This window comes from Nicotiana attenuata, chromosome 11, assembly GCF_001879085.1.
Source record: "Nicotiana attenuata strain UT chromosome 11, NIATTr2, whole genome shotgun sequence".
Classification (NCBI taxonomy): domain Eukaryota; kingdom Viridiplantae; phylum Streptophyta; class Magnoliopsida; order Solanales; family Solanaceae; genus Nicotiana; species Nicotiana attenuata.
Window position 1 is genome coordinate 60,190,924 of NC_031999.1, and position 12,842 is coordinate 60,203,765.

The following is a 12,842-nucleotide window of genomic DNA, read 5'->3' on the forward strand; positions in this document are numbered from 1 at the left end:
TTACTCGTCCAGTGATTCCGAGCCTACCCATATAAATTACATTAAATTCTGACAACCTTTATTTTTTCCGACGTGAACAGTGCACTTTTTTCAGCGTGAATTGTGATTTCCAGAAAAGTTATGTTTCTGGTGCTGTTTTAGAACCTATTTTGTAGTGTGGAATTCGGCTTAGTCTCACTATTTTCAAATTTTTCCGGCGACCTTTCGGCCAACTTCTGTTTATCAGCAACCACTTGGTTTTGTTGCTCAGGGGGAGTCTAGTGGCCTTGTATGTCGAATGATCAGCTTGCAGATATTTTCACCAAGTCCCTCACTGGTCCTCGTATTAGTTACATATGTAACAAGCTCAGTACATATGATTTGTATGCACCAGCTTGAGGGGGAGTGTTAGATAGTTATGTGTAAATAGTTTTAGTCTCATATGTAGTAGGAGTAGAATATGTCCTACTCCTATATATAATAGGAGTAGAATATGTATTATATATAGGGATCATTGTATCGTTGTTAATAAATAGATTTTTCTCCCGTGCATTCTCACAGAGGATAATAGTTAACAGCTAATATCAGGTATAGCATTTACAGTTGCTCCTGCAAATGCAAAGTGTGGGAAAGATCATATCTGAAGTAGAAACAGAATCTCATATCTTAACAGTTTCATGGTTCATTCCTGTTTTGTCGAGGAAGAGACAAACCCGAAAATAAAGGAGATAATGAACACCAAATTTTAATGTGGAAAATCCTTCAAATCGAAGGTAAAAACCACAGGATTACAAAGATCCAAAAGGCTCTACTATAACAATAAGAGGGTTACAAAGTTCTCCAAATTGGCTACTCAACAAGTGCCAAACACGAAGCAGCAACAAATCAATTGAAGAAAGAGGAGAAATCACAAAAATGGAGTTGTTGTTCAAGGCTCAAAATCGGATGCAATGGGCTTCCAAATCCGATCTCCACTATTCAAATCAAAGACCAAGATGTTAGGAACACTCGGTCATATTTTAGCCCGATCCAACAGAGAACGAATCGGAAAAACGTGATTTGAAGCTGGATGGTCGGAATAAACTCTGCAGCAAAACGAACACTTTTTCTTCTCTCTTCTCTCTTGATGGAAGCTCTCTCAAAAACCACTCTTATGTGCTAAAGTCTTTCAAAGACTTATATCAATAAGCATAGATCAATTCTCCGAGGTTGCTCTATTTATAGATAATGAGCGGTTCTTTCTCGTAAAGCCAAAACCAACTTCAAATATGAATAAAACTCGAATCCAATTCCGAACAGGATTGGAAACCAAAAGAGAATAGGATTAGGGGATTGGGCCTTTGGCTGGATGGCATGGGCATGACCCAACACATTCCATAGACCTATGAGAACTAGTGAGTGGAGGTGGCTTTTTATATGTTTATTTTAAGTTATTCGGTGAATATGATATTAGCTGGATCAGGTGCTATACAATTGCTAGTCATATAACCTTTGTAGCTTTTTCTTTTTCTTTTGATAAACTAATCTTTGTAGCTTATAACCCGAATATATATCTTTTTAATCCCTGGTGTACACTTTCTGCTGGACATTAAGGCACAAAGAGTTCATTTACCCATCATTTTCTTTTTTTCTTTTTTTTTTCATTTGAATATTGCTGTCTGAATTTTCTGAATTTAAGTGAAAAATTATTAGTGTCTCATGTTTTTTCTGTACCATCTTGGTACCAATTTAATAATATTCTTTACCTTATCAAAAATGAAAGATTTATATCTCACATGTTTCCCTGGACCATTGATGTGATGCATTAAATTTTAGCAATTATTTTCTCAATTTAGCAAATGTTGCATATACTTAGCTTGCCACAGCCGAAAAACAACTTCAAATCTGCAGTACCTTTCAGATACCTTAATATCCGTTTTACTGCATCCCAATGTTCCTTTCCATGATTCGAAAAAAATCTACTAACAGTACCAACGACATATGCAATATCTGGTCTAGTACAAACCATAGCATAGATCAAACTACCAACAACAAAAGAGTAAGGAATACGAGACATCTCCTTTTTCTCTTCATCAGTTGATAGGCTCTGACTAATACTCAATTTAAAGTGTATAGCAAGATGAGTTAAGAATTGCAATTCTGGATTTATTCTTGCCAATAATAAGCATATCCTCTACATAAAGCAATAAGATAATAAAATCATCATCATAGAACTTCTGGAAGAATACACAGTGGTCTGAAGAAATTTTCTTATGCCCTTGTTTTTGTATGACAGATTCAAACTTCAAATACCATTGCCGTTGAGCTTGTTTCAATCCATACATGCTCTATTTTCAATTTGCAGACATAATTTTCTTTTCCCTTAGTTACAAAACCCTATAGGTGGCTCCATATAAATCTCTTAATCTAAATTACCATGAAGAAAAACAGCCTTTACATCCATCTGCTCAACCTCTAAATCTAGACTCGGGGCTAAGCCACGAATAGAAGACATCTTCACAACAGTGGAGAAAATTTCATCAAAGTCAACTCCCTTCTTCTGGCCAAAGCTTTTAACAACTAATCTCGCCTTGTACCTAGGCGCAGAGGTATATTGATCTTGCTTTATTCTGAATGTCCATTTGTTTGATAAACTCTCTTACCTTTCAGCAATTTCACTAACTCATATGTGCCATTCTCATGGAGGACTTCATCTCATCTTCCATGACTTCTATCTACTGATCTTTGTGAGTATCCTGCACGACTTCATCATAACTCTAAAGTTCTCCCATGTAAGTTAAAAATATATATTCATTAGGAGGATAGCACATGGATTTTTGCTTCTCCCTTGTAGATTTTCTAAGCGAGGTTTCATGAGCATTCGAAGTAGTTACCTGAGCAGGAATTGGTTGCTGATCAACCACAACTTCATTAACCGGAGCATCCATAACATCTACACCATGATGATTATTTTGATCTTGATCATTATCTTTGTTATTGTCTTGTGTTCCTTCATGTGCAATACGTGCCTTCGCAATAGAAACTGGAGGATCAATATCAACTCAGCTCTCATTATTCTGAGAATCTATCTTCTCAGCTTTGTCAATATGGTCAATAGTCTGGTTTCCAAAGAATATTGCATCACGACTTCTAATAAGTTTATTATCAACTGGATCGTAAAAACGATACCCAGACTCATCTTGACCATAACCGATAAAGATACACTGCTTAGTTTTGACATCCAACTTCGATCTCTCATCTTTAGGAACATGCACACACGCTTTACACCCAAAAACTCTCAGGTGATCATAAGAAACATCTTTGGCAAACCAAACTCTATCTGGGACGTCACCATCCAAAGCAACAACAGGAGACAAATTGATAACATAAGCAACTGTGTTAGGTGCTTCCGCCCAAAATGTATTTGGAAGTTTAGCCTCTGAAAGCAAGAATTTAACTCTCAACTAGAGTTCTATTTTCCTCTCTGCCAAACCATTCAATTGAGGCGTCTTGGGCGGAGTTTTCTGATGATGAATTTCTTGTTCTCTATAATAGTTATCAAAGGGACCACAATATTCACCACCATTGTTAGTGCGAATATATTTTAATTTCTTTCTCCTATGTCTCTCAGCTAAGGCCTAAAATTCCTTAAACACGTCAAGTGCTTGATCTTTGTATTTCAAAAGATACACCCAGAGCTTGTGAGTATGGTCATCAATGAAGGTTACAAAGTAAAGTGCATCACCTTTTGACTTTACTTTAAAAGGACCACACAAATCAGAGTGTACTAGCTCCAATAATTCAGGCTTTCTTGAAGGAGGATGGCTATGAAAGGAAACGCTTTTTTGTTTGCCAACTAAATAATAGACACACCTTTTCAGCTTTGCTTGTTTCACTCCAGAAAGCAAACTTTTCTTAGCTAAACACGTAATCCCCCTCTCGCTCATATGACGCAGTCTTCTGTGCCACCATTCTGATGAAGTTTCACTTTCCACTAGATTTATGGAGTCATTAAGAATAGAGCCTTGTGTAACATATAAATGAGAAGACTTGACTCCTCGAGCCACTACTAATGAGCCTTTTGTGAGCTTCCATTGGCGCCATTAAAGAGGGCATTATGGTAACCTTCATCTTCTAATCTTCCTCCAGAGATCAAATTAAAAAGAAAGTCTGGAGCATGCTTGACATTTTGAAGAACTACTGTTGAACCATTATTAGTTTTCAAATAAATTGTACCAATACCAAACACCTTAACCTCACTAGCATTGCCTATTTTTAACACTCCAGAGTCAGTAGGAATATAAGATGAGAAAAAGTCTTTTCTTGGTGTGACATGTGAGGTAGCTCAAAAATCTACTATTTAGCTCATCTCATGGGATACCAAATTGATGACGTTTTCATCATAAGCAAAAAAAAGGTCATCTCAAATAATAGCAGCAACATTGTTCTCGTTATTTTCAACTTTCTTTCCTTCTCTATTGTCTTGCTTCAACTTTTGGCAGAATCTTTTAATATGTCCTTTCTTGCAACCACTGTGGTTGCACGAATAATTCTGATATTTGGACCTTGACTTGCTTATGCTTTTATCTCTGTTCCTCAAACCTCTTGTTCTATCTCTCCCCCGGTCTTCTGTAACCAAAACATCATTTTGTGAGGACGAACCCTGAGATTTACTCTTTACTTCCTTGTTCAACACACCACTCTTGGCATATTCCATGGTCATCTTACCACCAGGAGCTGAATTTGTTAAAGAAAGACGAAGTGTTTCCCAAGAATCTGCAGAGTATTGAGAAGCCAAAGTCCTTGTATCTCATCTTCAAAATTAACTCTCACTCCAGACAACAGATCAAGGACACCCTGAAAATCATTTATATGATCAAAGATAGGATTGTCCTCCTTGTATTTAATGGTCATCAATTGCTTTAGCAGGAACAACTTGTTGTTCCCAGTTTTTGAAGCATAAAGAGTCTCTTGCTTTTCCCACAATGATCTCGCATGTGTGTCATTCACAATATGGTTGCGAACATTGTCTTTAACCCATTGTATATATATCCACATACTTGTTGGTAATCGAAATTACAATCTTCATCAGATATACTCTCGGGTTTATGAGCTGCAAAAGTGGGTAGATGCATCTTCTTCACAAATAACAAATCTTTCATCTTTCTTCTCCAAACATTATAATTGCCCTCATTTACACATACCATCTTGTTCATATTCGCCTCCATTCCGTAAAAAACCCTAGATAAATAACCAAGACTCTGATATCACTGTTATGTAGAGGAAGAGGCAAACCCGAAAATAAAGGCGACAATGAACACCAAATTTTAACGTGGAAAATCCTTCAAATCGAAGGTAAAAAATACGGGATTACAAAGATCCAAAAGACTCCACTATAACAATAAGAGGGTTAAAAGGTTCTCCAAATTGGCTACACAACAAGTGCCAAACACGGAGCAACAATAAATCAATTGAAGAAAGAGAAGAAATAAAAAAAAAAAAGGAGTAGCTGTTCAAGGCTCAAAATCGGTTGCTACAGGCCTCCAAATCCGATCTCCACCGTTCAAATCAAAGATCGAGATGTTAGGAACATTCAGTCAAAATTTCAGCCCGATCCAACTGTGAACGAATCAAAAAATGTAATTTAGGAACACTCAAATCAAAGATCGAGATGTTAGGAACACTCAGTCAAAATTTCAGCCCGATCCAACGGTGAATTAATCAAAAAACGTAATTTGAAGCTGGCTGGTCGGAATAAACCCTGCAGCAAAACAAACTCTTTTTCTTCTTTCTTCTCTCTATATGGAAGTTCTCTAAAAAATCACTCTTATGTGCTAAAGTCTTTCAAAGACTTATATCAATGATCATAGAGCAATTCTCCAAGGCTGCTCTATTTATAGATAATGAGTGGTGCCTTTTCTTATAGCCAAAACGAACTTCAAATAGGAATAAAATTGAAATCCTATTCTTAATAGGAATGGAAACCAAAAGAGAATAGGATTAGACCATTGAGCCTTTGACTGGACAACATAGGCATGGCCCAACACGTTCCATACACCTCTGAGAAGTAGTGAGTGGAGGTGGCATTTTATATGTTTATTTTAAGTTATTCCATGAATATGATCTTAGCTGGGTCAGATGCTATACGATTGCTAGTCATATAGCCTTTTGTAGTTTCTTTTTTCCTTTGATAAACTAATCTTTGTAGCTTATAGCCCGAATATATACATTTTAATCCCTAGTGTACACTTTCTGTTGGACATTAAGGCACAAAGAGTTCATTTACCCATCATTTTCTTTTTTTCTTTCTTTTCATTTGAATATTGCTGTCTGAATTTTCTGAATTTAAGTGAAAAAGATATTAATGTCTCATGTTTTTTCTGTACCATCTTGGTCCCAATTTAATAAAATCTTTTACCTTATCAAAAACGAAAGATTAATATCTCACATGTTCCCCTGGACCATTGATGTGATGCATCAAATTTTAGGAATTATTTTCTCAATTTAACAAAACATTCTAGCCCATGTTGCATATACAACTGAAATGAAATTCACTTAATCATTTTTTTTAACTCAGGGAATAGTGAGTTTTCTTCTGACGAGGATGCACATGTTATTGCTGATTGTGTCAAGGTATATACTTCTAAACCTAAGTAAATAGGGAAACTCTTAGGTTAGATATTTGTAGCCATTTCCTTCTCCAATTGCTAACTTCTCTGCTAAAATTCTTCAGTACATTCTGCGGGAGTTACCGTCATCTCCAGTTCCTGCATCTTGCTGCAATGCCCTCCTGGAAGCATTTCGTAAGTTTTTCTTTTTTATCTCAATGCTGGGTTCCTTTGACCCTTTATTTCCTTCTTGATGTAACCGAGATCATATAGAAGAAAGAAGAAGAAATGTTTTTCATACTCCCTGCATCACATTTTATATGACATTGTTTGACTAGGCTTTAAGATGCTAATATGAATTATACATTGTATTAGTGATAGTGGAACAAAATATTAAATCGTAATGTTAGTTTGATACAGAAGACATCACATAAAATTTTGAAATTGTTTTAATTGAATTCTTGAAATTTGGTAAAAGTTGCATAGTAATAGGATCGTGTCAAACATTTTGAGGCGTTCCAGAAAGACAAAAGTGTCATAAAATTGAAACTTGTGTATATCACTACTTGACTACTGTCTAGCTTATTGTAAGGTTCTGCATAATAATACTCTCTTCATTGAATATATCAGTTCTAGGCTTATATGCTTTCTCTGTTGATTAAATTATTTCAAGATATTTTGAGGATTCATCATGTATTGGCTAGTTTTATGCTGGTATTTAGCCTATCGCAACCCTCCTCTTTTATTCTGGCTTGAGCAAGCTCACACATGTTTAATGAGCCTGAGATTAATTTTAATGGATAAACATGGTCATTGAGGATTCATGTAGCCAACAACTTAATGTCTCCACATTCTTTTAAAGCCTTTTCATTTCAATTGTTTCACATACTTGTCCTTGCCAACATCGGCAAACCGTCAAGGAAGTAAACGGCTTATAATGCCTAAACCTCCAAATGATATCAATGGAATAATAAAAAGGCGAAATACTTGTGGAAAATGGACATGTTAAATGTTCACCGCTTCAGTTGGTCCAGGTTTTACTGGAGATTATAAAGGGAATCTGATGTGACTGATAAAGAAAAAGGCATGCGATGTGTCTTTCGTGCAACAATAATATCATAACATGTCACTCTGTTGTATTACGAACATATATACTAAACTTTCTAAGCCCCAAAAGACTCATAACAAGTCACTATAATGTTCCGAGTATAGCTTTTTTTCTCCTTGAGGTAGGATCCATGTGATACATGCTTACTACCAATATTCCCTTCAAAGCTGCAATCGTGAAATGCATTCCTACCATGCTTAAGAAAATTCCATTTTGATTGGAGTAAATTCAACTTTTTTACAGAATGGATAAATTTTTATGTCAAATACAACTAGGTTAAAGCCACTAGCCAACTTTGGCATAATCATTGTATTGAATACGAATTGTCAGCATACTTCCGACATCTTTTCTAGGTAAATTTATCCTAGAGTTTTGGACTGGAGGAATCATGTTAAATGTATTTATGATCATTGTCAGGAACTGAGCGTGTCAATAGAGTCAATAGCATGCGGTCAGCCATATGTGAGACGTTTCCAGAGCCAAATCGTCGCTTGCTGCAGAGGTTCTTATTACATCTTATCGATTTCATCTGATATTTGCATCTGATGCTTCACGGTTTGTTGGTTCCCATATACCTCATTCTATTATCATTTTTGGTAATATCACCATAACTGCTCCTCCTTCTCTGAGTATTTCATTTTCAAGTACGTAACTTTGAGTTTCCAGTCGAGCTCTATGCATGTAGATATTTATAGAATTGCTAGATACATGTTTAGATATCTATGCTCTTCTCAATGTTGTTAGATTTGCAATCTTTTTTTGCTTTGATTCTTTTGAATCAATTGATTGAACAGCTCTTACGGGACTGTGAGAAAGCACGGGAGAAAAATAGATTATTGATGTTTTAACTATATTACAATGAACCCTATTTATAAGTATACATAATACATAACCTACTCCTACTACATACAAGACTAGGACTCATTATATACATTCACGTAACTATCTAACATTCCCCCTCAAGCCGGTGCATATAAATTATATGTACCGAGCTTGTTACATATGTAACTAATACGAGGACCAGTGAGGGACTTGGTGAAAATGTCTGCAAGATGATCATTCGACTTCACAAACTTTGTAGCAATATCTCTCGAGAGTATCTTTTCTCTGGCAAAGTGACAGTCAATCTCAATGTGTTTAGTTCTCTCATGGAACACTAGATTTCATGCAATATGAATAGTAGCTTGATTATCACACACAAGTTCTATCTGACTGATCTCGCTACTCCTTGAGCAACTGTTTGATCCAAATTAGCTCATATGTTGCCATAACTATTGCTCGATATTCTGCTTCTGCACTACACCGAGCAACCATATTCTGTTTCTTGCTCTTCCAAGACATTACCTCTTACTAAGACACAATATCCAGATGTAGAATGTCTATCAGAAGGTGATCCTGCCCAATCAATATCTTGATATCCGACGATCTGCTCAAGGCCTCGATCCACAAACAATAATCTTTTGCCTGGAGCTGATTTTATATACTGAAGAATGCGGACAACTGCTCCCAATGACATCACAGGGATAATCCATAAAATGACTCACAACACTCACGGAAAGGAAATGTCAGGTCTAGTCATTGTGAGGTAATTTAATTTACCAACCATCCGCCTTTATCTTATGGGATCGCTGAACGGCTCCCCTTGTCCTAGCAGAAGTTTAGAATTCGGATCCATCGGAGTGTCAATAGGTCTACAACCTACCATTCCTGTCTCCTCAAGAATGTCTAAGGCATACTTCCGTTGTGAGATCACAATACCTGAGCTAGACTGAGCGACCTCAATACCCAGAAAATACTTTAGTCTGAAAGTGTTGAAAGAGATGTTGCTTCAACTTAGTAATGTCATCCTGATCAGTGCCGGTAATAACAATATCATCAACATAAACGGCCAGATAAATATAGAAACTTGAAGCAGAATGTCGATAAAACACAGTGTAATCAGCTTCACTATGAGTCATGCTAAACTCCTGGATAACTGTGCTGAACTTACCAAACCAGGCTCGAGGAGATTGCTTTATTCCATAAAATGACCGGTGCAAGTGACATACAAGGCCACTAGATTCCCTTGAGCAAGAAAATCAGGAAGTTGCTCCATATAAACTTCATCTTCAAAGCCACCGTGAATAAAAGCATTCTTAATGTCCAACCGATAAAGAGGCTAATGGCGGACAACAATTATGGATAGGAAAAGGGGGACTGACGCTATTTTAGCCACGAGAGGGAAAGTATCACTGTAATCGATCCCAAGTATCTAAGTTATCCTTTGGCAACAAGACAAGCCTTAAGTGTATCAACCTGGCCATCCGGACCAACTTTGACTGCATACACCCAACGGCAACAAACAGTAGATTTACCTGAAGGAAAAGAAACAAGCTCCCAAGTACCACTCATATGTAAAGCAGACATCTTGTCAACCATAGCATGTCGCCAGCCTCGATGAGACAGTGCATCACCTGTAGACTTAAGGATGGAAACAAAGGTCAAAGAAAATACAAAAGCATAATGGGGTGATGGCAGATGATGATAACTTAAACTGACATACTGGGGATTAGGATTAAGTGTCGTCCGTATACCTTTTCTCTTCGACTAACTAGGAGGAGACAAGTCCGCAGTAGGAGCAGGGTCAGGTGTAGGACGTGAATCAGCTGGGCTTGATTCTGGGGGCGGACGACGACGATAAATCAAGAGTGGTGTTCCTATGGCAGGGGATCTAGGAGGAGCAAATCTGGATTCCTCAACGGTTGGTATGGGTAAGACTTATGTGGTTGAGAATGTAAGAGGAGCTATAGGTGGTGGTGCTGGAGCTAGAGTTGGAGTTATAGATGATGGAGCCGTGGAGGAAGGTGGAGGGGAAGTAGTGGCTGAATCTCCAAAAGATGGAACTGGTAGCACCTCGAAAATGTCTAAGTGACCACCTAGGCTTGTGAATTATGGCTGAGTTTCAAAGAAGGTAACATCAGTAGACATAAGGCACCGCTGGAGGTCGGGTGAGTAGCATCGATGTTCCTTTTGCGTTCTCGAGTAACATAGAAATACACACTTAAGAGCTCGAGGAGCTAACTTATCTTTTGTTGGAGTCAGGTTATGAACAAAACATGTGCTCCCAAAGACACAGGGTGGAAGAGAGAGCAAGGGTGAGTGAGGAAACAACACAGAGAATGAAACTTGATTCTGGATAGCTCAGGATGACATACGATTAATAATATAACAAGATGTGAGAACTGCATTCCCCCAAAAATGCAGCTGAATATGAGATTGTATGAGTAAGGTACGAGCAGTGTCAATAAGATGCCTATTCTTCCTTTCTGCTACCCCATTTTGTTGAGATGTGTATGGACAAGATGTTTGATGAATGATCCCATGAGAGTTCATGAACTGCTAAAATGGAGAAGTCAAATACTCTGGGGCATTGTCACTACGAAATGTGCGACTAGGCCCGTTTTTGTTTTCCTTGGTTATGGATGCATTGGCGCGTCACATTTAAGGGGAGGTGCCATAGTGTATGTTATTTGCGAATGATATAGTTCGGATTGACGAGACGCGATGAGGTATTAACAACATGCTGGAGGTTTGGAGACGGACTCTTAATTCTAAAGGCTTCAAGCTGAGCAAGACCAATACAGAGTACTTGGAATGCAAGTTCAGCGAAGTTACTCTGGAAGCGAACATGGATGTGAGGCTTGATACACAAGTCATCCCCAGGAGAGAAAGTTTCAAGTACCTTGGGTCTATAATACAAGGTGATGGTGAGATTGATGAGGATGTCACGCATCGTATCAAAGCAGGATGGATGAAGTAGAGGCCCGCTTCCGGTGTCTTGTGTGATAAGAATATGCTGTTGAAACTTAAAGGTAAGTTCTACAAGGTAGTAACTAGACCGACTATGTTGTATATGGCAGAGTGTTAAGAACTCTCATATCTAAAAGATGAAAATAGCTGAAATGAGGATGTTAAGGTGGATGTGTGGGCATACCAGGTTAGATAAGATTAGGAATGAAGCTATTCGGGATAAGGTAGAAGTGGCCACTGTGGAGGATAATATGCGGGAGGCAATGTTGAGATGGTTCGAGCATGTTAAGAGGAGAAGCGTAGAAGCCCCAGTTAGAAGGTGTGAGAGGTTAGCCTTAGTGGTATCTGGTATCAAGAGGGGTAGAGGTAGGCCTTAGAAGTCTTGGAGAGATGGCGCAGCTGGAGCTTACTGAGGATATGACCCTTGATAGGAGGGTGTGGAGGTCGAAGATTAAGCTAGAAGGTTAGTAAGTAATCTAGTGTTTCCATTTGTTTTCTCAGTTTGCTAGATTAGTGTTAATATAATATCTTTTTGGCAAAATGCATAAGTTACCCCCGAATTAAGGACCAAATCCCTGTTGCACACTTTTTGCGAACAAAAAATACCTTATACACTCAACCTTTTCAAAGTGTATCGAATACACATCTCTTTTGCTACGTGGCATGCGCGTGTTAGTTACACAAAAGAGGCGAGTGAGTGCTAAAGATTTTGTGTCTGAAGCTTTATATGGACGCCATGTGTCAAACTTTTAATTTTTTTCATTTTTGAGTCATTTTTATCTTCCTATTCCCTGATCCGTCCATCTTCGCCAGTGACATTTTTGCACTCCACAATCTACCTTCACACAAATTATCCACTCAGTTTTAATTCACTGTCATGTTCACACACTCACCATTCACAATTCACAATCATCAAAAAGCTCATACACATATTTTTCCTATCTTTCTTCACCTGAACATTGCAACTTCCCCATTGAATCAGTTTTGTCCACCTCTCTTTACCCATTTGACATCGCAGTAGTCTCTTCTCCATTTTCACATCACCCATTTGATAGAAACAATTCCAGCAATTATTTCCTTCCTTTTTTCTGTTTTTCGTTGGAATTTTTCTAAGTAGTGATGAATTTTGTGGGTGAAAATGAGAGAACAACCTTGCAATGGTAGTTTTTGGGGAAATAGAGATGTATGTGAGAAAATTAAGAAAAAAGGGGAGAAGAGGGGTTTGTGGCTGCTCGTTTGTGTCCTATGTTTTGAAAAAATGGAGGTCTTGAATCGGTTGATTCTGATAGAAATATAGGGAAGGTGAAGTACGGTAGTGGGGGCCGGTAATTATTATAAGATGTAATTAAGAAGAAATTATGAGTTTTGTTGAGTGAGGT

At 37.7% G+C, this 12,842-nt stretch overlaps 2 protein-coding genes across 2 annotated transcripts in view; one reads left to right on the forward strand and one right to left on the reverse strand.

Annotated features, from left to right (window-relative positions):
• LOC109234618 (F-box protein CPR30-like) overlaps positions 1 to 12,842 on the reverse strand; it is a 49,311-nt gene that overhangs the window by 16,108 nt on the left and 20,361 nt on the right. The gene's annotated exons all lie outside the window — the stretch shown is intronic.
• Positions 1 to 12,842, forward strand: part of LOC109234936 (rho GTPase-activating protein REN1-like) — a 63,231-nt gene that overhangs the window by 14,463 nt on the left and 35,926 nt on the right. Inside the window, exons 6-8 of the mRNA XM_019400976.1 lie at positions 6,536 to 6,591; positions 6,692 to 6,761; positions 8,092 to 8,176. Coding sequence (XP_019256521.1) covers positions 6,536 to 6,591; positions 6,692 to 6,761; positions 8,092 to 8,176 — 211 coding nt within the window. The remainder of the gene's footprint in view (positions 1 to 6,535; positions 6,592 to 6,691; positions 6,762 to 8,091; positions 8,177 to 12,842) is intronic.